General features: G+C 42.5%; 1 protein-coding gene across 2 annotated transcripts; it reads left to right on the top strand.

Annotated features, from left to right (window-relative positions):
* The first annotated feature begins 5487 nt into the window (after positions 1 to 5487).
* LOC115544519 (uncharacterized) lies at positions 5488 to 8864 on the top strand. 2 transcript variants are annotated; one of them, XM_030357518.1, is made up of 6 exons: positions 5488 to 5578; positions 5667 to 5708; positions 5988 to 6035; positions 6245 to 6298; positions 6603 to 8076; positions 8218 to 8864. In XM_030357518.1, exons 1-6 carry the CDS (start codon positions 5506 to 5508, stop codon positions 8432 to 8434), a joined length of 1908 nt encoding a protein of 635 aa, XP_030213378.1. In that variant the 5' UTR covers positions 5488 to 5505; the 3' UTR covers positions 8435 to 8864. The 2 variants fall into 2 exon arrangements, with proteins under 2 accessions (XP_030213378.1, XP_030213377.1); XM_030357517.1 differs by having other exon boundaries at positions 6603 to 8864.
* The last annotated feature ends 4361 nt before the right edge of the window (positions 8865 to 13225 follow it).

Below are 13225 nucleotides of genomic sequence, written 5' to 3'. Positions count from 1 at the left end.
CATGGAGTCCCACTGGGGTGTCCCCACAGAGCCCTGGATCGGCTCCAGTGTACCAATCCCCCCCCCCCCCTCATCCACCGGCTCCCATTAAGGTCCTGTAGCACCTCCTCCTCCTCCTCCTCCTCCTCCTCCTCCTCCTCCTCCTCCTCCTCCTCCTCCTCCTCACCCCCCAGTCCCTCTAGCCCCCGCTCCTCTCACAGCTCCTCAGACCCTACTCCCCCTCCCAGAATCTCTGTCCCTCAGACCACGGACTGCTTTACCCCGCCGCCCCCCACCCACCCCCGGGTTAGTGACTTCAGCTATGGACAGAGCCTTTAGGGTGGCTGCCCCCACTCTGTGGAACTCGAGATCCTCAACGCTGGATCCATCTGCGTTTTCTAGAGCTGCCTGAACTCCCACTTACTTGGCCTGGAATTTGGAACATGATCTATCTTATTTATTTGTTTATTTACTGTTTAGATTGTTTCAAAATATAATATTTGACGTTTTTTTGTTCTTTGTCACCCACATGTAATGCAGCTTGCGTCCTGATGAAAGGAACAACTTTCTTATTATTAGTATTATGAATGGATTGAAGCCAGCTATTTATTAAATAAAACCTGAAGATAGTGGAGTTCATGGAACCAGTCCTTATCGTAATTGCGTTGTTCGGACCCTAAAGGGCGCCATTGAGCTGATATGGAGAAATGCTCAGATACTGCTTTCACTGGAATCTCCAGAGACCCCTTTGAAAACCTCAGCCTTATATTTCCACTGACTTTCTGCCGCTCAAGAGACACAGGTGCAGATCAGCTAAAAATGGACATCATTTGAATAGCTACAGTTCACTGCTCACAGAATACGTTTAATGATGCACGTTTTCTTACGTCGTCGGTTTGGTTTGACTCATAGATAGACATTATGAATATGTTACTGTTTCCCCCACTCCTCCTGCTAGGGTTCTTATGTCTGCGTGGGAGAACCTGAATGTCTTTTGAGACGTACTTTTACATGTTTCTAAGTTGGTATCTGAAGAATCCTGGACATCTCTCTGAACTATTATTATATGAAGTGACAGAAGTCAGTCTGACAGTGAGCAGCAGTGGCTCTATGACTGACACTGGTCCACTGAATACAGTGAACACACTTTACCACATCCCCACAACCAACACTTCTATCATTCAGAGATACACACCGACTTCTTTCAAAATGGTGGGTCAATTTGTTTAATGAAGATGGCAGAGGTTTTATTTGCTCATTAGAAGCCACATTAATTCGAAAATGCAGAAGATAAACAATAGTTAATGACGACAAGAAAGAATTTATTCTTTAAATCTTTATTAAATGTTCAACAAGTGACCAACACAAGCAACGGGAAAAATCCAGAGAGCATCAAGTTAATGAATCAAAGACATGTTATATTAATGTAAATCATCAAAAGCTGCAGTGCCACCTCAGACAGAGAGACATAAAGCAGACGTGTCAGAGGAGATCTGTATCCTCCAGTACTTCCATGCTGGAGCCTCTCTACTGTGAACACTCTCCAGGATTCAGGGTTTGAGTGACAGGCTGCGTCTGGCCATTCTTACTGGTCTCACAGCTCACTGAGCCCGCCTTCCTCCACTGGTCTGCAGGGAGGGTCAAGGTGCTGCTCCAGCTGTAGTGGCCATCTTTCCCCAGGACCCCCAGGCTACCTGACACCCCCCCAGACCTGCTGCTGCCCCCCACCTTCCAGCCAAGCTTCCAGTCTGAGGGGAAGCCCCCACTGGCCACACACACTAGTGTAGCACTGCCCTGCTCCAGCTCCACTCTGGAGGGAGGGAGGACGCTCAGCGTGGGCTGCACCACTCCCACTGGAAGAGAGAGAGAGGAGTGGACAACAGGCTCAGTTAACATCAGCCTCATAGGAGCACAGAGGGAAGGGAACAACAGCAGTCATCAAGGAATATTGTTTCTTGTAACGTGGAAATGTATACAACCTTATTCATGACACATTTCAACTGTCAGGTTGCTTTCCTTAATAAGTCTTTCTTTCACTTCCTTTTTATTACATTTCATTTCGGATTTAGCAAGAAAATTCTATTAACTGGATTTTTTAAGCACATCAATACAATACAGATTACATATTATATTCAATAAATGATGACTGCATTTTTAGATTTCGAAACAGAAACTGAATAAAACTGTTTAGTCAAATTAATGAAGTTCAAAGTAACTCAATTATATTCTTAATAAATTATGAATTCTCACAATAAAGAAAGCATTTGAAAAACTCTATCAACAATAACATTTAATGACTGAACTCCATCAGAGAAAACGTTTTTCACTGTCATTAACCTTTCTTAAGAAAAAAGTTTAAATTAAAGTTAAAGTTAAAAAGTAAATCTATATATATCTTTACAGGTAAGTTAGCCAAAAGTAAGTACTATGTCAGATACACAAAAAGTCTCCTTGTACTTACAGTCAACGATGAGTTTGGTGCCTCCACCAAAAGTCCACCACAGTGATACAAACGCTTTAAGAGGCTGTACAAAAACCTACCGCACATTAAAGACTCATCTCACTGACACAAACACTTGCTTTTCACAGAAATATTTTAATTATTCAATATTTTACTCTCTACAGTTATTGTTTTTTCTACTTTAGATCGAATTAGTAGATTTAAAAAAATATATAATGTTTAAAAACAATCTTTGGTGTCTCACAATCAAACCGAACAAATAAACGAGCCACACCAGTCCACAAATTGAACTTGTGAGAGCTTTCAAAATGAAAAAATGGATGTAATAAACATGCATTTAATTCCAAAAAATAATATGTTTTTATTTGTCATAACATTTTAGGTTCCGCTGTGATGAGTAACTTTTTTATACACAATTTTGAAAATTAATGAATTTCATACAAACCAAGATCGAATTAACAAGAATTTTTTTATAGATTCCAATTCCAATTATTTACACCAAATCAAATTTTATTCCACTGGTGTGGATGTAGAAGAGATACAGCGGTCCTCCAAGAATGTCTGCAGTCACTCTCACCCCCCGTCTGATGAGTGGAAACAGGTCATTTCCATATAGAGGAAGCTTTGCATGCTCAGCTGAAACTGGGGTTCTGAGAGGGTTTAAAGTCCTCTGAGTTCAACACTGCAGGACTCGGAGCTGTCACTCAACATCCCAGAAACCGTGGCAACCATGAATCACCTCACCCTCCTTTTCTGGACAGTGGTCTGTGGATCCTTAACAGGTTGGTTCATTCCACTCAGTCAAAATGTGGACCACCCTTCTCTGTTTGCTTGTGTTTTCTATTGAATAACTCAATGTTTGGTTTGTTTGTTTTCTACAGGAACCAGCAGTCAGGTGACTGTGACTCAGACACCAGTAGTGTCCGTTGCTCCAGGATCCACAGTCACTCTGACCTGTAAAACAAACCCAGCAGTTTACACATATAGTACTAATCAGTATCTACACTGGTACCAACAGAAACATGGAGAAGCCCCCAAGCTCATCATAAAATATGCAGACCAACTTGTATCACCAACACCAGCTCGGTTTAGTGGCAGTGGAAGCAGCACTGACTTCTCTCTGACCATCACCGGCGCCCAGCGTGAAGATGCAGCAGTTTATCACTGTCAGAGTGTCCACTATCCTAACAGTGTCTGGGTGTTCACACAGTGATTGAGAGCCGTACAAAAACCTCCCTCAGTCACACTGCGTAGACACTGAGCTGTTACAGCAGGAACCTGCTGCAGCTGCTGAGGGGGAAGAGACTCTGACACAGAGCGCTGAGCACAGAGCTGGCTCTAACCAGGGGCCTCAACCAAGAGCCAGCATTAGATTCCTCAGCATTATTAAACATACAAGTACTACCTCAAGTACCACGTATTACATACAACTATTATCTCAACTACCACATCGTCGCTGTCCGATGAAAACCGCGTATGTCCATTTTTGCCGATTTTGAGATTTTACGATGATAGTTATGTCCAGGTTCATTTCCGTATACAGTATGCGTCATGAACCTAATTGACCAATGAAAAGTTGTGAAACACGTCATCTGATTTTCAAGTATATCCATTTGGTGTCAAAGCTGTCAGTCCCGCCGCGTATCTCCCGCCCTGTGGAGTCATCTCATTAGCGTCTCTGGAAGCGCATCATCGGGTAGCCGAATAACACTTTGAAGGTAAGGTATTTAGTTTTTTTGTCAACTGTTCTCAAGTTTATTCTAGTTGCAATATAAGATGAAGTAATTTTCACCGAATATGTTTTATTGTGAACCTGACTGAAGAACGTAAATTAAGTAGGCTAAATAGGGCTGTAACGCGTATCGAAACCGTAATCGCGACGCTCACTTTAACTTTTTAAGCCACGAACCTGTCTCGCCGTGTGAGAAGGCAGAAGCGCGATACGCCCTTTCTAACTCTCCGGTAAAATTGTCCGATTGAAATTTGTTAATTTGTCTAATAATAGTCTGCTGACAGCGCCCCCTCTTATTGATGCCGTAAATTTGCGACGAGATGCCCTCTCTGTGATGACAGCTCTCCGTGGTTACGGAGGATTTCATTTCTCCACACCCTTCGAAGTCCTCATATGCGATATGAACGACATTTATCGAGATTGGGCCAAGCGCGAAAAAGATTGCCTGTGTGATCCCTGTCTCTATTGTTTTGTGTGATTTGACCGGCAGTTTGTCTGCTTATAGGTCGGAATGAAGCGGCCACCGATTATTGACAGGATGGGTAGGCCTACTTTATTCTACCGGAATCGTTCGCTTATTCACGAGACAGTGTCTAGTGAAGAAGCTTATTCACTAGACAGTGTCTAGTGAAGAAGCGAGCGAACTACCAGAATCGTTCGCTTCTTCACTAGACACTGTCTAGTGAATAAGCAAACTATTCCGGTAGAATAAAGTAGGCCTACCCATCCTGTCAATAATCGGTGGCCGCTTTATTCCCGCCTTCATAACGAGGCATAGTGTTACGAGTAACGTATGTGTGTGCGCGAGAATGGCAGTGTGCGTATGTGTGTGTGTGAGTGACGTCAGCGAGCGAGCGGTAGGTGCGTCTATCACGCGCTACCGCTCGCTCGCTCTCCTCGCTCGTCCACTCACTCGCTGACGTCACTCACACACACACATGCGCACACTGCCATTCTCGCGCACACACATAAGCTACTCGTAACACTATGCCTCGTTATTGCGACGTTCATGTTAGATGTTCATGTATTTTCCCATCTATTGAAAGATGGCTATTAAACATTTTGCATTCTATACGGCCTGATTATGTAATTATTTAAGCTGCATAGCCAATGAGAAGCGCCAATAGGATATTTGACTAAACCACCAAACTAGTTGAGGGTTTTTGCCTACCTGCAAGCATCCTCCAACTTCAATCTTTGGTTATTTATTAATTAATTTAGCTGTACTTTAATAGGATTTCCGAATTGAAGCTATGTTGACTGGGCATAGCGCTATATTTTTTTCTGATCTGGGTTTTTCCCTTTCTTCAGGATGTCTTTCTCTCTTAAGGAGATGTGTGAAATGGTCAATGTCAGGTATGATAGGGTACTTGAGGCGAACGTGAGGGTCAACAATGAGGAGGAAGGTTTGTAGGAAACTAAAATTGAGTCAACCAGACAGGAAAGTCTAAACTGTATTCATTACTCTAAATGGTTTCCCTCTGTCATTGTCAGATTCAGTTGAAAGTGACGGTGCAAATACAGCTGCCAATGAGGGTATGTACTTTAGGCTTAAATATTTTTTCTCCCAGTAGCAGCTACCTACTATTCTGCAACCCAAAGCCTATTGATGTGTTGCACATTAAGATGAAAGCCTGCCACACTTGTTGTTCTGATTCCCTTGATCAAGGAAGGAATCCAAATACTAACTCATCAAATTGTATGTAGCTAAATTAAAAATGATTACTCATAGAGAATAGGTACGTTTGCTGCTCAGTTCTGAATTTTTAAAGCATTGTCGTGTGCTAAATGTACATTATATTTTATTGTTGTTAGATTCTCTGGAAAGTGATAATGACAATCACTCTGAAAGTGCCAGTGATGGTAAGTATCTTATTATTCTTATTCTCAGATTAGGCTACACTACAGCCTCCACCTCACATTGGTTTTGAGTTGGACAGACTAAAGCCCATTACTAATTACAAATCGAGTGTATTTAATCAATTATGAGTCCAAATGAATGCAATCTTATATCAGAATGATGTCATAAGTGCATTTGTTGTACTAAATGTGTTCCTCTATATTGCTCTTAGACTCACTTGAACACGATCCTGAAAATGACCCGGAATACACACCTGTCAATGAAGGTGAGTAACTTATTGTCAATTTGTTTTTTTACATTTCTGTCAGCTACTAATGGGCTCAGCCACACACACACACACACACACACACACACACACACACACACACACACACACACACACACACACACACACACACACACACACACACACACACACACACACACACACACACACACACACAGCAATGCCAAACTTTAATGCATGCCTACACACTGACACACATATTTCCACATGCTAAGAAACCATGTAACAGAAATGGGAATTTGTGAAACATGTTTTCTTTTGTTTTTCTTTTAATCATATGAAGATGCTGTTGATGTTGATGTTGCTGTTGACCGGGGAAGGTCAAGAAAGAGGGCCAACCCAGACGCTTGGAAGGGTAACATTCAGAAAAGGAGAAGAATGAGGGGCCAATCATATCTTGGACGAAAAAAAAATGAATTCATCAACATAGAAGAAAGAAAAATGGAGGGGCGGTGCCTGGCTGAGGCCTGCCGGAAATCCAGCAAACTACACTGCACCGAAATCGATGAAGGGAAGAGGGAAAAAATATTCAAGTATTTTTGGGGGAAATTGGACTGGAAAGAAAGGAAAATCTATGTGAAGTCACTGGTGGAGGTGAGTGATGTCAAGCGGCGCCGGACAGAAGCGGTTCAGTCTCGGAGGTCAGCATCTCTCTGTTGTTTTTTATGTGTTGATGGTAAAAGGCTCAGAGTTTGTCAGCGGATGTTCCTGTCGACCCTTGGCATCAAGCAGTGGAGTGTTCTAAAATGGGTTGGAAGAAGAGATGAAAGTCCTGAGAAGACGGCAAGAGTGAGGGTGAGGACAGAGGAGCGGGACTTCCTAAAGTCCTTTCTTCTTGAACTGCCGAAAGTACCATCGCACTACTGTAGGTCCTCCTCTTCCAAGATGTACCTGGAGCCTTTATTCAAATCAATCAATCATCTCCACTCACAATATAAGCAGGCATGTGCAGCCAACGGCATCCAGGCTCTGTCAAGACAAGTGTTCAGTAACACCTTTAAAGAATTAAATCTGTCATTGTTCCATCCAAAAAAAGATCAGTGTGACACTTGCTGTGCCTTCAAAGCCGGGAACATCGAGGCTGCTGTGTGGGAGGAACACTGCGTTAAGAAGGACGAGGCACGAGCAGAAAAGGATAGGGACAAGCAACTTGCAAATAACACCACCTTGGTTGCATGCATGGATCTGCAGGGCCTTCTCCTCTGCCCAAAGCTTCAAGCGTCTGCCCTCTATTTCAAAATGAAGCTGAGTGTCCATAATTTTACCATCTACAATATGGCATCACATGAAGCGACAAATTACCTTTGGCATGAGGGTGAGGGGGGGGTCTCTGCCAATGAGTTTGCCTCCTGCATTGTGGACTATCTTGAAACACACCTCACTTACACTGAATTCATTCTTTGGAGTGATGGGTGTGGTTATCAAAACCGAAACCTGGTCCTGAGCAATGCCCTCTTAAAGTTTGCCACTGAAAGAAAAAAGCAAGTGACGCAGAAGTACCTTCAAAGAGGCCACACACAGATGGAATGTGACTCTGTGCACAGTGTGATCGAAAGAAAGCTAAGGAACCGAGATGTACATGTTCCAGCTGAGTATGCTGCAGTCATTCGGGGAGCTCGTTCAAGTCCAAAACCATACGAGCTGAAGTATGTTGATTACAGCTTTTTCCAAGACTTCAGCAAAGTGAAAATCTGCAAGTCAATTCGACCTGGTAGCAAAGCAGGCGATCCTACGGTGCATGACCTCCGAGCAGTCAGGTCTGTACAGACTACTTTTTCATACATGAAATATTTGCCACATCATATTAAAATATTTTGTTTCATAAATCTAAACTTGCTTTTGGTTCCCTCCTATTCTCTGTTCGCCGACATCCCTCTTTCCTTTCATCTCTCTATTAGATACAATGTGGACGGCAGTATGGAGTTCAAATTACTCCACTCCGACAACTGGCAACCCTTCACATCCCCATCCCTGAGGAAGGCGTGTGTCAGCGTGGCCCCACTCTATACATCCCCCCAGAAAATTAAAGCACTGAAGTTCAAGCACCTTCAAGAACTGAAACATGTCTTACCGAAGGACTTTCATCCATTTTATGATGCACTTGACCATGAGTGATGGTCAGCTCAAATAGCACAAACAATAACATACACACCACTATTAAACATTATTTATTTATTTATTGATAAAAGCCAGTGTGGTTTTTCTGACTACCTATATACATGTCTTATTGATTAATATATTAATGAAATGTTATATTTATTGAGTATTGAGAAGTAATTGTTTATGTGCATGTTTGAAAATGACTTGGTTTTATCTGTTGAACTCTTGGAATTCCTATCTGCCAATCTGACAGGAAAGACATGATTAAAATCTTGCATTTAGGCAAGTTGCTATTTTATAATTCCACCTGTAGTAGCAGTAGTGAGTCTAATTAGCCGTAACTGCTTAAACAGGAACGGGCTAGTTGGAGTTTAGTGAAATGGCAGCTTCATTTTTCCTTTTCTTTTCTGCAATACAGTGCCAAATAAATATTATTTTGATGATAGCCTGGTGAGACAATAGCTTTCCTTTACAGTAGGCCTAACTTTATCGCAAGAAAAAGTTTTCCCATTGTCGCCTGAGACGTAGGTCAAGGAGTGGAGGAGTGACACAATTACGGTAGGTCTAACGTTACAACCTCTGTATAGCTTGTTAGTGTACTGATTCATTATCGCTTCATAGTTAGCAGGAGACATAAATATGAAGGGACAATGAATCAGTACACTGATTTTCATACTGACAAGATTAATAGGCTATGCTCAGTTTATTAAATAGCCTTAGGTTGGACGTAGGCTATTTAATAAACTTAGCGTAGCCTATTCATCTGTCAGTATGAAACGCGACTTGCCCATTCATGATCGGAAGAACGCGTATCGACCACCGTTACTGTGAAATATGCACGTATGTCCATTTAAACTCGATTTTGGTAAAATGTGAACTATACCATCACACTGGCAATATTACGACTACATTTAAAGAAGACGTACCAAGTATGACAACGCTACGTTCAACTGCTTTGAAATTAGGGTGTTTTTTTCATTTCCTGAAAAGTAACCGTTTTGGATATACGCGAGTTTCATCGGACAGCGACGACATATTACATACAACTTCTACCTCAACTACCACATACAACTACTACTTGAACTGCCACTTATTACATACAACTCTTACCTGAACTACAAGATATTACATAAACTACAAATTGAACTACCACATATTACATACAACTAATACTTCAACATGTTGAATACAACTACAACCTCACCATCATCATATTACCCCCCCCCCCCCCCCCCCCCCCCCCCCCCAGTCACACCTCAGCAGTGGGACAGAGTCCTGGTTGGGGCCCCCCTGGCCCCAGAAGGTCGGGGATCTGGTCCTTCCTTGGACGGCTGCTCCGTCTGCCCCTTCTCTCCAGTCCCCAACCTGGGGGGGTCCCAGACTCATCCCTATCACTGGTTCCCCACATGGAGTCCATCAACAGATAGGCATTGGACCCCCTCAGAAACATGTCCAGACTGGGGCCGTCCCTCACTGCCCCCGTGGTAGAGACCCTCATCCAGGCCTTCATCACCTCCCCTCTGGACGGGGGTCATGGAGTCCCACTGGGGGGTCCCCACAGAGCCCTGGATCAGCTCCAGTGTACCAATCCCCTCCCCCCCCCTCATCCACCTCCACCGGCTCCCATAAAGGTCCTGTAGCACCTCCTCCTCCTCCTCCTCCTCCTCCTCCTCCTCCTCCTCCTCCTCCTCACCCCCCAGTCCCTCTAGCCCCCGCTCCTCTCACAGCTCCTCAGCCCCTACTCCCCGTTCCTCAGACCACGGACTGCTTTACCCCCCCCCCACCCCCCCACCCCGGGTTAGAGCCTTTAGGGTGGCCGCCCCCACTCTGTGGAACTCGCTCCCCGGGAGACCCTCAACGCTGGATCCATCTGCGTTTTCACAAGCTGCCTGAAGACCCACTTACTGGGGCTGGACTTTGGAACATGATCTTTTCTTATTTATTTGTTTATTTACTGTTTTAATATATAATGTTTCATGTATTTTTTTTTTCTTTGTCACCCACATATGAAGCAGCTTGCGTCCTGATGAAAGGAATGACTTTCTTCCTCTTATTATGAATAGATTTGAGCCAGCTTTATATTAAATTCAACCTTTAGATAATGGAGTTCATGGAATCAGTCTTCATTGTAATGGTGTTGGTTGGAGACAAGAGGTGCCATTGAGCTGGTATGGAGATATGCACACATGCTGCTTTCACTGGATTCTCCAGAGACTCTTCTGAAAGTCTTAGCCCTAAATTTCCACTGACTTTCTGTCACTGAAGAGACACAGGTGCACATCTGCTAAAACTGGACATCATTTGAATAGCTACGGTTCACTAATTACAGATTACGGTTAAAGAAACACATATTTTAGCCATGTCGGTTTGGTCTTTGACTCATAGACAGACATTATGAATATGTGACTGTTTCCCCCACTCAGCATGCTAGGGTTCTTATGTCTTGGTGAGAGATACTGAATGTCTTTTGAGATGTACTTTTACATGTTTATAAGTTGGTATCTGCAGAATCCTGTACATCGCCCTGAACTTCTATTTGATGAACTGATATAAAGTCAGTCTGACACACATGGGTCATTTCAGCAGCAGTGGCTCTATTACTGACACTGGTCCACTGGATACAGTGAACACACTTTACAACAACATCCACAGAACCAACACTTTGCTCATTCAGAGATACACACCATAGCTTTAAGCCTTCATTCACAATGGTGAGGATACTTGTCTAATGAAGATTACATATGTTTGATATGCTCATTGGTAGAAAGAGAAACAGATCTTACACGATTGGAAAATATAACAAGAAATATTGTATTTTTTGCTTTTTTATTTGATTCAACATGTGACAAAGCAAGGGGATAAAATCAGAGAGCATAATGTCAATGAATCAAACACGAGTTATGTTAATGTAATTCATCCAAAAGCTGCAGTGCCACCTCAGACAGAGAGACATAAAGCAGACATGTCAGAGGAGAGCTGTATTCTCCAGTACTTCCATGCTGGAGCCACTCTACTCTGAACACTCTCCAGGATTCAGAGTTTGGGTGACAGGCTGCGTCTGGCCATTCTTACTGGCCTCACAGCTCACTGAGCCCGCCTTCCTCCACTGGTCTGCAGAGAGGGTCAAGGTGCTGGTCCAGCTGTAGTGGCCATCTTTCCCCAGGACCCCCAGGCTATCGGACACCCCCCCAGACCTGCTGCTGCACCCCACCTTCCAGCCAAGCTTCCAGTCTGAGGGGAAGCCCCCACTGGCCACACACACTAGTGTAGCATTGCCCTGCTCCAGCTCCACTCTGGAGGGAGGGAGGACGCTCAGCGTGGGCTGCACCACTCCCACTGGAAGAGAGAGAGAGGAGTGGACAACAGGCTCAGTTAACATCAGCCCTCATAGGAGCACAGAGGGAAGGGAACAACAGCATTCATCAAGAAATGTTGTTTATTGTAAAGTGGAAATGTATACAACCTTATTCATGACACATTTCAACTGCCAGGTTGCAATCTTAATGAGTATTTCTTTCACTTCCTTTTTATTTTATATTTCCTTTCGGATTTTGCAAGAAAACTCTCAACAGGATATTTTAAGCACATAATACGGATATAATATTATATTCATTAAATGATGACTGCATTTTTAAAACAGAACCTGATTGAAACTTGATTTTCAATATAATGTAGTCAAAAGTAAATCAATAATGTTTTCAATATATTAAGAATTCTCCCAAGAAAGACATAATTATGAAGAAAATGTCAACAATAAAATCAAACGACTGAACTCCATAAAATAATGTTTAAACTGCCATTAGCCTATCCTACGAAAAATAAAATTAGTTAAAAACAAAGAAAATCTGCTGATCTTTCCATGTAAGTTAATCAAAAGGTAGTTTTCTAAGTTAGTACTGTTTCAGATACAAAAAAGTGTCCTTGTACTTACAGTCAACGATGAGTTTGGTGCCTCCACCAAAAGTGTTCCACAGTGATACAAACTCATTAAGAGGCTGTACAAAAACCTCCCGCACATTGAAGCCTCATCTCACTGGCACACAAACGCTTGCTTCTCACAAAAAATCAATGAAGCATTCAATATTTGATTTCGCTGAAATAATTATTATTAATTTCTATCAATTGTTTGAATGTGCATGCATTAAATGAAATGTGTTTATTAAGCATATGTTTTCATAAAATAGTTGAGGGATCACTAACAAAAAATGGATTGCTTTAACTTTATTTCAATAATTTGACTTATTAAAAGACCATCAGGAAATTGTTATAATCATGCATTTAATAAAAACAGAACTATCAATTATTATCTACTATTCTAGTTTTAGTTAATATTGTTATGAGAATTAATTTCAACAAAATAATCAAATGAAAGGACTTCATACAAACCCAGATCGATTAAACCAGAGAAAATGTTACACATTGAAAATTCCAATAGTTTGAGTAAATCTGAATTTGTATTCCAAAAGTATGAATGTAGAAGAGATACAGCGGGTGTCCCAGAATGTCTGCAGTCACTCTCATCCCCGTCTGATGAGTGGAAACAGGTCATTTCCATATAGAGCAAGCTTTGCATGCTCAGCTGAAACTGGGGTTCTGAGAGGGTTTAAAGTCCTCTGAGTTCAACACTGCAGGACTCGGAGCTGTCATTCAACAACCCAGAAACCGTGGCAACCATGAATCACCTCACCCTCCTTTTCTGGACAGTGGTCTGTGGATCCTTAACAGGTTGGTTCATTCCACTCAGTCAAAATGTGGACCACCCTTCTCTGTTTGCTTGTGTTTCCTATTGGATAACTCAATTTTTGG

The sequence above is a fragment of the Gadus morhua genome, chromosome 5 (assembly GCF_902167405.1).
Source record: "Gadus morhua chromosome 5, gadMor3.0, whole genome shotgun sequence".
Taxonomy (NCBI): domain Eukaryota; kingdom Metazoa; phylum Chordata; class Actinopteri; order Gadiformes; family Gadidae; genus Gadus; species Gadus morhua.
Note: the sequence above shows the minus strand (reverse complement) of the source record. Positions and strands in the feature narration are given on the sequence as shown.